This window comes from Hyalella azteca, unplaced genomic scaffold, assembly GCF_000764305.2.
Source record: "Hyalella azteca isolate HAZT.00-mixed unplaced genomic scaffold, Hazt_2.0.2 contig4627, whole genome shotgun sequence".
NCBI classification, from domain to species: Eukaryota; Metazoa; Arthropoda; class Malacostraca; order Amphipoda; family Hyalellidae; genus Hyalella; species Hyalella azteca.
The window spans coordinates 343,678-360,669 of NW_025934840.1; the positions used below are offsets into that span (position 1 = coordinate 343,678).

The 16,992-nt window shown below is 40.3% G+C and overlaps 1 protein-coding gene across 1 annotated transcript; it reads right to left on the reverse strand.

The window, feature by feature from the left end:
• Positions 1-7,158: 7,158 nt before the first annotated feature.
• On the reverse strand, positions 7,159-11,545 carry LOC108665344 (dnaJ-like protein 60). Its single transcript, XM_018152088.2, has 5 exons — positions 11,247-11,545; positions 10,691-10,778; positions 10,182-10,378; positions 7,950-8,117; positions 7,159-7,454 (listed from the first exon to the last, which is right to left on the reverse strand). Exons 1-5 carry the CDS (start codon positions 11,342-11,344, stop codon positions 7,232-7,234), a joined length of 774 nt encoding a protein of 257 aa, XP_018007577.1. The 5' UTR covers positions 11,345-11,545; the 3' UTR covers positions 7,159-7,231.
• Between the last annotated feature and the right edge of the window lie 5,447 nt (positions 11,546-16,992).

Consider the following 16,992-nt stretch of genomic DNA (forward strand, 5'->3'; position numbering starts at 1 on the left):
TCGTGAGGTGGATGAAGCGTCACCAGTCAGCGTGAGGTGGAAGAAGCGTCACCAGAGTCAGCGTGAGGTGAAAGAAGCGTCTCCAGAGTCAGCGTGAGGTGGAAGAAGCGTCACTAGAGTCAGCGTGAAGTGGAAGAAGAGTCACCAGAATCAGCGTGAGGTGGAAGAAGCGTCTCCAGAGTCAGCGTGAGGTGGAAGCCTCGAGGTGGCGTCTTGGTTAAATTAATTTGCGGAGACAGAGGCAGGAAATAATCACTTCGCGGGCGCTAAGGGACAGTGCGGCGCTGAGGGAGCGAGGTTAGGTCACTACAAAGTTTGATGAAGGTAAGTTGAGTGGGAGCTGAGAGGGAGCGGTGAAAGGAGAAAAATGTTAGTGGGAAAAAGAACTATGTGAGTGAAAAGACACGTACCTAGCAGTGAAAAGACACGTACCATCCTACTTCCACTAGGTGGAAGTAGGGTGTTCCCACAAAAATTGTTTCTGTGTCTATTTCCATAAATATTAAATAGGAAGAAAGGAGAAAAAAGCTAGTGGGACAGAGAAAGATGCGAGTGAAGAGACACGTAGGTGGAAGTAGGATGTCCCCACAAAAATTGTTTCTGTGTCTATTTCCCTTAATATTAAATAGGAATGTATAAAGGTAACAAATTACGAGACATATTGAATGAATATCGTTTACTTTTACCATTAAATGAAATTTAAGCTACAATTTTTACCATTAAAATTTTAATTTAATGTAAAAAATGGTTTAAGTGATTTATTATAAATTCTAAGTTTTACCATCAAATTAATTTCATAGACCAGAAGAGAAGCAGCGTTGCAAATCAGTGCCTTCGGGCGACTGCCTATAACCTGGGCTTTCCACATGATATGTAATAACCGGTATAGTGCAAAGGATCACGAAATTATACAAAGCGCATTAAACGCCTACTAGAGAAATAAAGTCTAATTGTATTTCAGGCACGAGTGAATGAAGCTTTAACGGTATATAACATGGAATTCCATATTTTGCTAACAGTGAATTATGAGAGTTAACTATGAGTTTTCCGTCAGCTTAAGTATTTGTTGAAATTCTTCACAATACAAAAAATTGAAGACTGCTCTGATAATGACTTTATTATGAAGGGGCATTTGGTTTGGTGCTTCAATAGAAAATCTGTTTGATGTACACAAAAATTGGTGTACAATTTTTCTTTCCATGAAAGGAGACGAATTCATTTTAATCTCATGGGTTACGTTTTCTGCAGACATACGTTACAAACATGATTTAATATTTTTTTAACCATCATTAGACATTATTCAGTTTTCTTCCTATAAACCATTTTCAGAGTTATTTCCTTAAGGCTGTATAGTTTGGAAAAATACATAACCGTGTGAAGATCCGAATATTAGTAGCAATTTATTCAGTTTCCAGCTATATGAAAGTCTGGTTGAGGCACTGTGTAAGAAACGTTGAATGATGAAAGCTAATAAACTGTGGCACGCTACTTATACTTGAGTTTTAAAGGAAAGGAAGCTCAGAATAATGCAAATGTTTTTCCCGACCGCATCAAGTTAAAATTTTGCACGATCCTTGTACATAGATTTGATATTAATAATACTAGCGGTTTCATCGTTTATTAGGCCGTAGGCCTGTCGCCGATTCTTAACATCGCAGAACATTCACAGCTTGGTGTGGACTCGAACACACAACTCACTGCTTTAATTCAGCGGTGCTCAACCGCCCGGCCTTCTTGCCGATTCTGACCAGAAACTGGCGCACAGAGCTGGGATCGAACCCGCGCCTCTCTGCTCCAATCCTGGTACTGTGAACTGTTACCACTGGGCCACCCTGCACATGTTCAGTGTTCGAGATCAAATTATTTCCAACAACTGTGTGCTTAACTGCCGACTCAACGTGATTTGGCTGGGTAATATCCGTTTCACTCCTCAGCAGCTGGCCTCCGTGAGCAAATTTATTCAAAAATTAATTATTCATCGCAATTCGAGACTTTTGAGTTGGATAAAATTTAAGGGAGTGTGTTATGTTTACAGTATTTATTCATTGGTAAAGATAATTAGGTTGGACGAAGATAGTCGACTCTTATTTTGGAGATTTGGACGCTGCCCACTTAGTTGACAACCGCTTTAGGATTTGTTTTCCTATGGCGCTTGGCTAATAGCATAGAATAGAAGTGTCGGCGTTGAAGAAATAGGCCCATGGCCTGTTGCCGATTCATGAATTTTTTGTGACTTGATTCACAAAGGATCCGTCCTTTGGAACCCGATCTCTCCATAACTGACGATTGATTGGGATAGCTGCTGGACTTATTGCCTGGTCCGTAATTTGCTAGGCATTTAAAGCTAATAGCGTCCCCTGCATAATCCAGCAATAACAGAAGAGCCAAACAGCAATCCAGTTTAAAGGAAAAAAACCTTTGAACTTTGTTTAATCCTTCGGCAACATCTTTATTATGAAATAATAACGAAGAAATCAATCATTGTGTAATGACAAGCATTTACGGAAGGCGGAACTAAACTCCCGACAAGCCACGCCGTCCAATGCAACATCTTTATTATGAAATAATAATAATATAAGAAATCAATCATTGTGTAATGACAAGCATTTACGGGAGGTGGAACTAAACTCCCATCAAGCCACGCCGTCCAATGCAACATCTTTATTATGAAATAATAACGAAAAATCAATCATTGTGTAATCACAAGCATTTACGGAAGGTGGAACTAAACTCACATCAAGCCACGCCGTCCAATGCAACATTTTTATTATGAAATAATAACGAAGAAATCAATCATTGTGTAATCACAAGCATTTACGGAAGGTGGAACTAAACTCCCGTCAAGCCACACCGTCCAATGCAACATATTTATTATGAAATAATAATAATAAAGAAATCAATCATTGTGTAATGACAAGCATTTACGGGAGGTGGAACTAAACTCCCATCAAGCCACGCCGTCCAATACAACATCTTTATTATGAAATAATAACGAAGAAATCAATCATTGTGTAATGACAAGCATTTACGGAAGGTGGAACTAAACTCCCGTCCAGCCTAGCCGACCAATAATGGGAAGGCGACGGTAGAAGAACGTGCTTTTAAGTAGACGCAGCCGCCCCAACGAAGCCAAATGAGGGCTTAAAAAGCTCTAGGGGCCACTAAGATGATTAGAAATAAGACCAAAGCTCGGCACGCTCGCGGCCTCCCCAAAAAATATCGTTGTTTGCCACCTCCGTAAGAGATAGACTCGCTGAAGGCCGTGAACTGTCTTAGGCTTTCGTTTCATTAGCGCCGGCAAATGAATTCTTCCTTGCGAGGCTTTAAAGAATAAAAAAATTCGCGCACTCCAGAAACGAAGAGAAGTAAGCATATTAGGCGCAGGCTTAAATCTGCCACTGAGAAGAATATATGAATAGTTTAGCTCGCGCCCTCCACAATCCGGGAAATGTTTTACTGAAGAACCTTTTTGCAGCGCTTCTCGTCTGATGAATTCAGCTTAATGTTTTAGCCAAACTTATATATTCTTTATTTCCATTGCTAGATTGGTTTGAAAATAGACTTTAATTATTATTGAAAACGCGTTAACTATACCTGTAACATGAAAGTATTTCATATTCGCAACCCATTCATCAGGTATTACAAACGCAGATTCAACTCATTTGAGACAAGTCCAGAATTTTTGCCGCCTTGTCTCCCTGGGGCCATACTTTCAAAACTCGCTAAGTAAACGTAAGTACTTATGCTCTATTTTCTTGTCCATGATTGGTGGATTTAGCTCAAAAGGCCGTCAATGATTGGCTGATGAACTTACGATCTTTTAACTTTTTTTGAGAGTATAGGCCCTGGCGTATAGCTGTGTCAGTGCAACACTGGCCACAGCTTTCACTGTATAACAACACAGCACGTACTGTGTGCATATGGGTGCAGCACACACAAAGGGGACTTGTGTATATACCCTCTACGATCACCCTCTGTATATACAGAGGGTGTTCGCACCGGCCGCTTCGGGTTCCTTTCGTCACAACTTACTCCAGAGCTGCCTGCTCTAATGGTTGAACTATATAAGGTTGACCCACGAAAAGTTCCGCGTTTCAGTTCAGCTTTCTTGTTACGTCACTGAGATCGAGAAATGTAAACAATCCCGTCATTCTCATGACGGATTGGTTGACTGGTTTGATCGCATTTCGGTGATTGGTTAACGCCCGTGACATCACTTAGATCTGTGACGTCACAGGCGAACAACAAACTACATCCGCGAAAATGAGCTTCTCATGGGTCAACCTTATTCTAGTTCAACCATGGCCTGCTCTAATGCCCTTCTGAAGGGACTCACCTCTGACCATTCCAAATTTCATGTGAGGTCACTCCCATTAAATCCCTCAGAGACGCTGCCGAAATTTGACAGCCCTCAGGTGTCGATTTCCTACGGCTTCATTCCCTCAACTCCCTTCTAAAGGTTATATCCATTAAACGATCGCAAAATTCTCTCAGATGTCACTCCCTTTAACCGTCTCAAGGGAAGCCTCCCCTTACGAGGCCCTCCCTTCGTTGACCATCCCCTTAAAAAACATATAATTCGATAACGTGAATGCTTTTTTTTTTTAATGAATCTTTTTTTTAGAAATTAAGCAAGGCAATAAAATCTCAGGATGCATCATCGTAGTTAAATTTTATTCAACAAATTTAAATTCGCATATATCTTATTTACAATAAAATTATTTAGCTACAATTTGCTTCGATGCGCTCAGCGCCTCTACATGAAAGGAGGCAAGCTAGATATTAATATAATATTACCTTCTGTATTTAATAAAGAATGTTCGCCACTATCTTAACAACAATTTAATTTAATTTTAACAGTTTTTTTTTAATTTGAAGTAAAAGATTTTGGAAGTTTTAGAAAATAACATCCGAGGACATATAAAAAAATAATTTAAGATTAAAATGTGGCAACAGCGTTAATGATCAGCTAATAGTAAAAAGAGCAAAGGTAATAGTGGTGTCAGCGATCATTAAGAAAAATATGGCCAGTCGCCGATTCTTGACATCGAAGAAAACTCGCAGCTTGCTGAGGTTTGAACCCACAACTCACTGCTACAACGTTGCTGTTCTAAACCACCCGGCCACCTCACAGATTTTCACCACAACTGTCACAGGAAACTGTTCACAACTAAGTTACAATAGCTCCACCTTTCTTGGTAATCTGAACTTCAGCCACTCTGAAACCCTGCCGAAAATAAAATAAAGTAATGAGTAAGAAAATTACACAAACTGAGTAGCCCACTTTTGAGTCCTGCTATTGCTAAGGTGGCCGCCAACAACCGAAGAATTCACCAGCCCTTTGACCGGCACCTCCATTATCTTGTCTAAAACATAACCCGAATAATCTGAGTCTCAGGCGAGTTTTTATGGGATTTCAGCAACAAATTCACATACACGGTAATAATGAACACAATCTATTCCAGAAGTTCGCAATACACATCACATTATCCACTTTCGAAAACGAAAAGATATAATTCCCAGGAAAAAGTAAATTATGACTTTATTATTACCTACCCGCAGGGTTGGCAATGATTAAATCAAAATGATTAAATCATGTGATTAAATCACTTGATTTTTTTATAAAAAAATCATGATTTTTTTGATTGTTTCGATTTTTTTGATTTATTTGATTTTTTCATATATTTAAATATATTGAGTGGCAGTCTTTAATTTATATTGAGGTATTGTTATTCATGGTTTAGCATAAATGTACTATGAATGACAAATTGGTATATAAACTTGTTGCCTTTAGTGTGTATTAGGCTCAAATAAATTGAATGTTTTTGGTACAGAGGCATCAAGTGTGCAGTACATTGTACGTAGCTAGCAGCTTAGCTAATTCTTATAGGGCTATAAGTAGTCTTTAACTATTTGACTATTTGTTATATATTGATTACAATATACAATTTAAATGTGTTAGCTAACTTATACAGGGTGGGGCAGAACTGATTGAACAGTTTTGGGGCAACAGTCACTACTAGTCGGTGTGTATAGAGGGTAGAGTCTGGTAGATTTATAGGACATAAAACTAGTAGATCTATTGATAGTGCTGTGCACTGTGCTATCAGCTACCTATCTGTTATGTGACTCTTCAATGTTTAGAAGATCTGCATTCCTGAAGTGTTTTTGTATATTGAAGCCAGTTAATTGGTCAAAATTTAACTCATTACCTTGCTCCATACAAACTTTACAAAGCTAATGAATAGACTTACCAATAATTGTTTACCCAAAAATCCCTAAGTGGTAAACACCACCATGGCCTGTTGGCCATTATTGAAGACAATAAGTGCCCTTTTTAGCCATCCATTATGATCCATATACTGTTATTGTTAGTAGGCTAACTGCAACATAAAAAAATAACACTTCGAATAGACAAAAAAGTTGAAAAAATCAAAAAAATCAAATAAATAAAAAAAATCATGAAAAAATCAAATAAATCATTGATTTTTGATTTTTTTGATTTTTTTAAAAAAATCAAAAAAATCGCCAACCCTGCCTACCCGTTCATTCGTTAAGACAACTTATAATTTCATGACTATTTCAGAAGATACTTTAATTCCTACTCTACAGATGCTTCACGATAGGTACTGAAGTTTCATGACGAGCTCCCGGTCGACTAACTCCTACATCTCTCCTCGACACGTACCAACTCCCGCACAAAGTTAGAAACTCAGAGCAGCTTCAACGTCCCATTGAACAGCTTGTACATTCCATTCCGCGACACACATTTATAGATTGCCGATTAATGTCTTTCCATACTAACTTCATCGTGATTCGCATGCAAGCTTCTGGCTGCTAATTTAAAGAACCTCAGAATAACGACAAAAATTCGAAGTCCAAAAATCCGAATCGTCGGGATCCAAGTCCCAAGTCTCACAAACCAAATCCCGAGGTCGAAGAAGAACCATGTCTTAACAATCAAGGCCAATAGTATGAAATACCAAGATCAAAATCTCAAGATCGACGTTTTAGGGTAAATTTATTAAGGTCCAAGTCTTGAGGCCAGGGCCTATGCTTTCAAAATTCGCTAAGTGAGCGTAAGTACTTACGCTCTATTTTCTTGTATACGATTGGTGGATTTTGCTTGAAAGGCCGTCAATGATTGGCTGACGAACTTACGATCTCCTAATTTTTTTTTTAAAGTATAGGCCCAGGACTTCTGGTCCAGAAGTCCGACCCCCATGCGTCCTCAGGTCGCGGTCTCAGTCAAGGACTGTAGGAACTTCTTGTTGCGTAGGTGCATCTGCTCGTTGCTGAGGGAAGTGCCCGTCTGCTGGTCGAGCTCCTGCTGAAAGTCGCGCAGCTGAGCATGTCTGTCGCTGTCGAGGGCGCGCTTTCGGACCTCACTGTAGCTCTGGGCGAGGACACGGCTGCGGCGCTCGGCCGCGTTCTTGTAGTAATTGCTTGTAACTCTGGGGAACAAAACACGAGACTCGCGTCAGGCAGGTGCACGAGGAACAGGGGCCATACTTTCAAAATTCGCTAAGTGAACGTAAGTACTTACGCTCTATTTTCTTGTCTATGATTGGTGGATTTAGCTTGAAAGGCCATCAATGATTGGCTGATGAACTTACGATATCTTAACTTTTTTGAAAGTATGGGCGGGTGATTTAAAGTTGTACATCTCAGTTGTACACGAGACTCGCGTCAGGCAGGTGCATGAGGAACAGGTGATTAAAATTTGTACATCTCAGTTGTACACGAGACTAGCGTCAGGCAGGTGCATGAGGAACAGGTGATTAAAAGTTGTACATCTCAGTTGTACACGAGACTCGCGTCAGGCAGGTGCATGAGGAACAGGTGATTAAAATTTGTACATCTCAGTTGTACACGAGACTAGCGTCAGGCAGGTGCATGAGGAACAGGTGATTAAAAGTTGTACATCTCATNAAGAAAATAGATCTCACTGTGCGATGTAGAAATGGGCGACACAGCCGACGAAAAAGAAGGCCAGCACAATAGACACAACCGTCGAGTTGGGGAGTTTTTCTTTGATAAAAGACAGGCCGTAGTAGCCGCGGCCCGTGTCGTTGCCTCCTTCGTGGTTTTCATAAGACGAAGGATGCCTGTGAACCCTGCACGATGTAAACGATACCGTCGACCAAAAAATGAGTGCACAAGAAATTCATATCAAAATAAATGGCAAGGCAAAGTCTGGTCTTGTTATGTTGATTCTTAAATTTTCAACACATGAGTGTACGCGAAATTCATATCACATGAAATGGCAAAGTCTGGTGTTGCTATGGTGATTCTTTAAAAAATTTATAACGACACAATAAATGGCAACGCAAAGTCTGGTCTTGTTACGATGATTCTTAAATTTTTAACACATACCTAAGTGATCGAGAAATTCATCTCACATGAAATGGAAAGGCAAAGTCTGGTCTTGTTATGGTGATTCTTTAAATTTTTAACACATGAGTGATCGAGAAATTCATCTCGCATGAAATGGCAAAGCAAAGTCTGGTCTTTTTATGGTGATTCTCAAATTTTTATAACGATAACATTGTTATGTTATAAAATTTATCGATAAAAAAACGGGAAATTCCCGGAAACTGACCGTTTCAAGCACATGATACTGAAATATTTATAGCAGTGAAGAATAATGTTGGGAGGCTGGAAAAATGTTCCCGATGATTGAAGTTTTTAGCCGTCGCTTCATATTCATACCACAAGCGTAGATCTGACATTATTTCAGTGTAAATATAGTGAAGAATAAATTGTTTGACATTATTAACGGCCTGCATGAATTGTTTAGTGATCTAATCGCAATGTCCATTAATGAGACTGACAAGCGAGCTGTGTAACACTAGGTACTACCATTAATGTTCCTAACATCACCATTACCGTACCGTTGATTCCCAGTTAGGACATCTCAATTCGTATTCATCGGGCTGGTCTACATGATCCCAACACGTTTCTCAAGCAATGAACATCTTCATTCAACGAGTATATTGGGCAATTCGAATAATTAGTGATAATTTAACCCTGTAGCGGCACGTTACCCACTCTCTAACTCACTCAAAATCTAATTCCAAAAAATGCCCAGCACGTTCCTCCGCCAATAACTAATAATCAGCAATATTAATAATTAATAATTGATGGAACAATAATAATATTGTTATTATTATTGTTGGATCAATAATAATATTGTTCCATCCAAGCATCACCATATACCAAGCCCAAGAAATAAAATATGAGCATTAAAATGAAAGTTTTGACTCGAAAGATAACAAAATTGGCACTCGTTCTATATTATTTCTTAAACACAGAAGTAGTAATATCCAGTAAATTGATTAAAGAAACTTGATGAAATGAATTAATTTGAAGTTACATTTTTCCTTTACATTTCAATGATTAAATTTAAATCATGATCATTTTTAGCACAGTGAGAGTAGGTATTGCTGGCTTTAGAAATTCGAATTTCGGCATATTTCTAAGCTTGCCCGCGAAAAGGTTAATTGATATTGACGGAATTAATGCAGCTCAGTTCCATACATAACTTGGGTCGTACAATATGTTATCTCAATGTTCATCACAACAATGCAATGCGAAATGATTGACAACACTTCGTAAGCTGCTAAAAACGGTACCTACAAGGATACCAAACAAATGAAGAAACTGCGCGATAACTTCTACCCCTGAATTAAGTTTTTCGCAAGAGCATCTTGCATCAGCTGGCACAAAGGAGGGCAAATAGACGGAACACGTCCAACGTTACATCCGGGACCCGAGGGTGGGGGGACCTGCCTAGCGACGACTCGGAGACGGAGGACGACAAAGGCGGAGCATCAGCTTGCCCTTGGACTAGTAAGTCCTAAACCCATCATAAGGACCTAAGGACCATAAGTTTAAACGACTCGGAGACGGAGGACGACGAAGGCGGCGCATCAGCGTGACCTTGGACTACGAAATCTTAAACCCATCATAAGGACCTAAGGACCATATGCCTAACGACGACTCGGAGACGGAGGACGACGAAGGCGGAGCATCAGCATGACCTTGAACTACGAAATCCTAAACTCCTCATAAAGACTTAAGGACCATATGTTTCTCGTACTTACACTCTCTTTGACCTTGGACTACGAAGTCTTAAACCCATCATGAGAACCTAAGGACCATAAGTTTCTCGTACTTACACTCTCTCCTTAGGGGCGTCCGTGTACACTCTATAGCTGCCATAGACTTCATAGTAGCCTCGCTCTGACGCTCGCAGTTGCGCGTCATAAAACGCCCGACTCTGAGGTTTGCTGAGCACAGAGTAAGCTGTGTTCAGCTCAATAAACTTGTTGTGTTGACTCTCAGCAACATCTTGAGACTGTTTGTCTGGATGCCACTGGACATGCAATTGAAAACAAAGTTGTAGGCATATATTATGTTCTTCAAGCATGCAATTTAACCCAAGACAATTAGGGAAATATCAACTTGATTTAACCACCATCATAAGTTCAACATCCACCAGTAGCATGCAGAGTAGGCAAATAGATACAACTTCACAGACATTTATATACTCAGATATAATCTAGATATAATATGATATATATATATATATATATATATATATTATATCTATATATGGTATATCTATATTATATTATATATATAATATATATAATATGTAATATAGATATAAAAGTTTAAACCGCACCTCCTTTGACAGCCGCACGAAGGCATCTCTCACATCAGTCTGCGAGCAATCCTTCTGCAAACCCAGCAACTCGTAATGAGTGAGAGACCTGCCAGAGAGACAAGGAAAGGTGTAACAGACATGGCAGAGACAAGGAAATGTGTAAGAAACATGGCAGAGACGAGGAAATGTGTAAGAGACATGGCAGAGAGACAAGGAAATGTGTAAGAGACATGGCAGAGAGACAAGCAAATATGTTAGAGACCTGGCAGAGAGAAATAAGCAAATTAGCATAAGTAAGCAAATTTGCTTATAAAAAACACAGAAGTATGAACCCTAAAAAGAACACATGAGAAACTAACACTGAAATGAACACTTAGTTTCAAAAGCAGCATGAAATACTCATAGAAAAAATATAACTCAGTACTCACTGCAGTAAGTGACAAAGTGCATTTTCTCATTGATGAAAATGTGAAGTTACGGACGGGCAGACAGACAGACGGACATGGCAAGCACAATAGCCCCTTTTTTCCACAAATGAGAAAATGTGCTAAAAACTACAGAAAGTAACCCTGACCTGTAAGGTGAAATACTGAAGTAAGCAAGCTGCTGGTAAAAGAATCTTGCCAGTCGCTGATGTTTTCCAACAGCAGAGTAAGCCAATTGTGACAGCATTTTTTATGAGGTGCTTGGCAATAGCTTCAATTCTTTATGAAACATCAGGCTCCTGGTTTTACACTCCTTGTAAAAGTCAATTTCCAACCTTGTATAGAATTGTTGCCAAGGAAAGCTCTTCATACTTCAGATGTCAGATTTTTCAGAAGTAATTTCCATAACTATACCTAAGAAACAAACTGTTCAAATAATAAGAATTCAAATATAATTAGGTATATAAATGTAGTTCTAGATTCTGCACAATATTTTCAATTTATCAAGTTGTATAGGTATAAGTGTACCCCACAAACTGTACATATTACAATAATTAATATTAAAATAACTAATTTTCAGGTCAATAACATGCATGAAAATAACATTTAACTCTTATCCTCCTACAGTCTTAGGATAAAAATTACCCACATTTCTGACTCTATGCCCAGAGAACATAGGGCATATATAGGAAATGAAGAGCTAGGGCAACAAGAGGGAGAATGGAAATCATTCCAGAACAAGCTGCTGAGTAGTAGCATCTAAGCTCATTACCTCTCAGATATCATACTACAAAAAATGTGCAAATATTGCACATTGATCTTCAAGTTCCACACAGATCTTTAGTCTAGTCAGTAGTCATACAGTATTTGTTATTGCCCTAAACTGCCTCAAGTTTTCAACAATACAAATTCATCAACAAAACAAATAGATGCAAACTACCTTGTTAGGGTCAGCCTCGGTCAGGCTAGTACATACTAACATAGTACATACACAGCTACAGAATACGTAATCAAGAGACATTTCCAAGACCAGTTATCCAGCATAGGTATAATATATAGGTTTAAGGTTTAGCACTTTAATTTGGTATTTTAGCCATACTACAGATTACTACTCAAGAAAAAGATGACATAATGCATTTATATAGTAATATATCCTTCATAATTTCAACAGATTAACAAATACAAATAATTGTCCTAACTCCCAAACCCCAATCCCCAACATTTTCTCCCAATGGAAAAGTTTACCCACGGCCAGTCGGCCACAGCCTACATTCAATGGGTCATTGGGTTATAACCCAGTTAGTACTTAGTCTGATACTCTGATAGTCTGTTAGTCAGATAAGTTGGTTACCAAGATACAGGAATTTTTTATGCATTATCTTGTTGACTAGCTTAATTATTAGTTGATAAGGAAAGTGAATCTGGCTTCTGCCTTCTGGCAGGACAGCAGGTGGCAGACTGGCAGTCAGCACTCAGCATCAGCCAGTCTGCCGTCTGGCGTCTGGTACCAATTTACCAAAGACCAAACCAAAGTGGCAAATGTGCTGTGGCTGTGGTTTGTTCAGGATTGAACTTTGAATGATAGTGAAGCCTGTTAGCCTGTGAAGGGACTAGAGAAACCACACATACACAATATTGAATTAGCATGTATCATAGCGACATAGCCTATTCATAGCCATAGCCTATTTGCAGAGCCTAATAATGAGTGAGTGATGAGATAATCAAATCATGGCAAGTGAAATGAGAATCAAGAGATGATCCTGACTCCTGAGAATTTCACTGAGGGAGAAGTGACGCAGCTCATTTCATTGTAATGATTATTTACGACCAGAGTCTGTCTGTTGACTGTTACGTAATCATACCTTCCCTTACAAAGATTAAAAGTTACATAAGCAGCTTGCTAGCCAATGCATCATATTTCTGAAATGGTAATCAATTTCAATACACTACGCCCTTTATCAACACGAAATGTGAGAGGGGAACGAATACAAGAGGGGGCAGCGACATGGGTTACACTTAAAAGGTGGGAGCTGAAGACTCTTAAGTGCAGAACACCTGGTGAACAATGGATCGAACGAATGCGGCGGAGAATCGTGTGATTCCGTAATTTGATCAGCTGACGCTGTGATAGATTATTACTATAACATAACATATTGATAACCAATAACCTAGATGCAGAACTTCAAAAAGAGACCTAATGGCCATAAACCGCAAGCACCTCTCCTGCAAATGTACATAGGAATGTAAGCGCATCACCTGTAAGGGAGAGTTGCTGGAGGTTGTCTCACTGTCCTTTAGAAAAGTCTTTGGACCAAAAAAGTATTCTGTTGCCCCCATACCCAGACCTTGGTAGTGGTAGAGTAGAGTAGTAGGGTCCGTGGTATGCTCGTAAATCTCTAGTCACTTCTCCCTGACAATAAATTGAATGCTCCAGGCACGCCAGCCCAGCCTGGACTATTGGGCCCTATGATACCTTGCGTCCAAATGACAAGTTTAGTTCTAGGTACGGGTTACTAGCCGTAGACTAATCAGGAGCACAATTTAACTCTCATGAGACACAGATATGTTGCCTAATGGCTTTAATTATTACAGAACGGCTTGCCAGACGAGGGAGCCATTTTGAGCCGTAAGGTGTACGGTGGACGATTCCACTTCCTCAAGAAGCAGACAAAACAACAGCATAACATAGTGATGTCGACGCTAAAGAGTAGGCCTGATGTGGCCTGTCGTCGATTCTTGCACTTTTCGTGACATGTTCACAGAAAATCTAAATCGTGTCATTTGACCGGAATTTTTCTTGACTGGCGATAGTTTGAAATAGCTACCAGACTTCCACCGGGTTTGATATGGCGCTAGGCATTTCATATCTGAATATTTTTTTCCATAGCTTTATCCCACGGGCCACGGCCCGTGGGATAAAGCGCTTGAACGCGTTCATACTCGGAGTGCCAACGATGTAATCCGGGAGGCTGTTCCAAATGTCGGTGATTCGCAGCGAGAAGATAAGTTGCAGCACAGTTTTTTCAGTTTATAGCCGTGGCCCCTGGTGTTGGGTCTTGTTTCAAATTCTAGGAATCCTTCTGGGCCCTTGTATAAACCATGAGTATACCAGTATACTTCAATGAGGTCCCCACGCAGACGTCAATAACAGAGGCTTGGTAGCTCTTAATCTCTAATCTTTCTTCGTAGGACTTGCCTTATGACCTTATGACCTTACCTTATGATGAGTTTAGGACGTCGCAGTCCACGGTCACGCTGATGCGCCGCCTTCGTCGTCCTCCGTCTCCGAGTCGTCGTCGGATGTAACGTTGGACGTGTTCCGTCTATTAGCCCTCATTTGGGCACGCTGATGCAAGATGCTGTTGCTTGTCGCTTGCTGATGGTAGTTTCCCATAACTGGACAGTCCGGGATCTTGCTCAACCACTTGTCCAGTTGTCTCTTGAATGTTGCAAGGGTAAACTCCCCTCCTCTCAGCTNCCCAGTGAAAATTTACAGACGCGGCAGCTTCTGATTTGGATTGCCAGAAGCTGGGGCGACTCTAAATTTTGTTAGGGTAGGAGTTCTTCCCAGTGAAAATTTACAGACGCGGCAGCTTCTGATTTGGACTACCAGAAGCTGGGGCGACTCTAAATTTTGTTAGGGTAGAGTTAGGAAGCTGCAGTTGTTATTCTTACCGCATTCCTGAAATTGATGACGGCCCTACTTCAATAAAACACAGACCCGGCTTGGGTTACAGATAAAGTCCCATTAAACTTTTTAAAATCATAAATCGGCTTTATTGCCTTAGAAATGTTCAGCCCGGAGCGGGAGGTCGCGGTCTTTAAGATGGTCGTAATTGCGCGATATTTCTTTGCCACAAAGCCATGCGTTATTTATGGATTTATAAATCTTATCGTTCAGGGCCTATACTTTCAAAATGAGTTAAGAGTTCGTAAGTTCATCAGCCAATCATTGACGGCCTTTCGAGCAAAGTCCACCAATCGTAGACAAGAAAATAGAGCGTAAGTACTTACGTTCACTTAGCGAATTTTGAAAGTATAGGCCCTGTTCTGGTTGCATTCTCGAATACTCTTACGTTGATCGAAAGTTCAGCTTTGATTGTACACTCGAGTCTCAATTCTGTCAGGGGCAGATTTAACGCACATTTTTATTAGATGATGCGTTACAGATGCCTCATAAAAATATTTTTATTTTCACGTTTAACTTGAATGAAATTGTCAGACATCTAAACTGTGATGCAGCACAAGACGGTGTCGTGCAGCAAAAGACAGTGTCATGCAGCACAAGACAGTGTCGTGCAGCACAGGACAGTGTCATGCAGCACAAGACAGTGTCGTGCAGCACAAGACAGTGTCGTGCAGCACAAGGCTGTATCGTGCAGCACAAAAAAGTGTCGTGCAGCACAAGACAGTGTCGTGCAGCACAAGACAGTGTCATGCAGTACAAGACAGTGTCGTGCAGTACAAGACAGTGTCGTGCAGTACAAGACAGTGTCGTGCAGCACAAGACAGTGTCGTGCAGCACAGGACAGTGTCGTGCAGCACAAGACAGTGTCGTGCAGCACAAGACAGTGTCGTGCAGCACAAGACTTTGGGGATTTGCTAGGCCGCCCTCTGCGGGATTTACCAGATTGGGGCTTTAAGAGGGGAGCACCACAAGAATTTACGAGTCCTGCTCTGCAGCGGGGATTTGATTGTAGCATCCATGGCAATAAAGTTTCCTTCTTAATCCTGATGAACATAATAACAGGCGTATGGTGGCCAATTATTATTATTATTCACAGCTCCAATTTTATAAGGGCGATTTTAACTAATTTAGTTATTGCTTGCCAGAATAATGTTTATATCATGCGCTCAAATTAGAAGCTTTACTCAAATATACGCATGCCCTTTTGAACGCTCTGCGACCGCAAGGACTCCTTCAAGTGCATGTACGTCGTTTATTTCACTCGCCGAAACAAAACGAAACGCGGACATAGAGCGGCTAATTTAAGTGCTGTGAGTGCCTACGGCGTCACTGTGCCAGAAATGCCAGGTATGAAAATTTTAATTCGGCATGTACGGGACCGAAAGTAGTGATGAATATGCAGCTTATGGACGCCCTTGATGAAATTCCCCCTTTTCCCTGCAAATGTCTCTGAGGCGGTCGAACTTCAACCTTTTCGTTTGAAGAAAATTAGGTAAATTTTGAATTCTTTTCAGCTGATGTCCTTCTTCTTTAATTTCGTTATTTCGTGAGAAAGTTTCTCCGGTATTCTTAAAGCTGATGTCCTATGATGGTGCGTTCGAGTTGATGGGGAAACAAAAGTGGTTGAAGCGTTTCTCTTAGATGTTCCATCAGGAGACGATCAAGCAACACTATTTGTTTCATAATATTGGTGGATGTTGTTCTGGCATGTGGTCCTCTAATCATTCCTCAGACATGGCGGGTTATTTTGGGCAGTATGGAAAATGTCTGCGGGAAATTATCTAAAACCTTAAACGAATTGAAATAGTGGACTAAACTTATTTTAAATAGTGTAATTAGTGATCATTAAAGAAAAAATTGTCTACATATGTGAAAAAACTGAATATCCATCACGCAATTTACACTCATGGCAGAAAAGTGCAGCAGATAGTCAAGTAGTGTGCATGTATTTACGATATATCAATAATTATTCCTTCGAGGCCAAGTTATTTCCAGCTGTTAAAGACTCGTTGCAATTGAAGCAGTGCATTTCGTTTGACTGGGAGTCTTCCGCCCCGAGTATCTTCATTCAATAGGCGACACTGACGAATTAGCCATCCCTGCTGTTTAGGACGCTGGAGTTTGTGCTTCTTGTCGCGGTGCCACTAGGAAAGAGTGGAAAAGAACAAGAGGTGGCGCAAAGTGGGCAGATGGAGAAAGGTGAAATG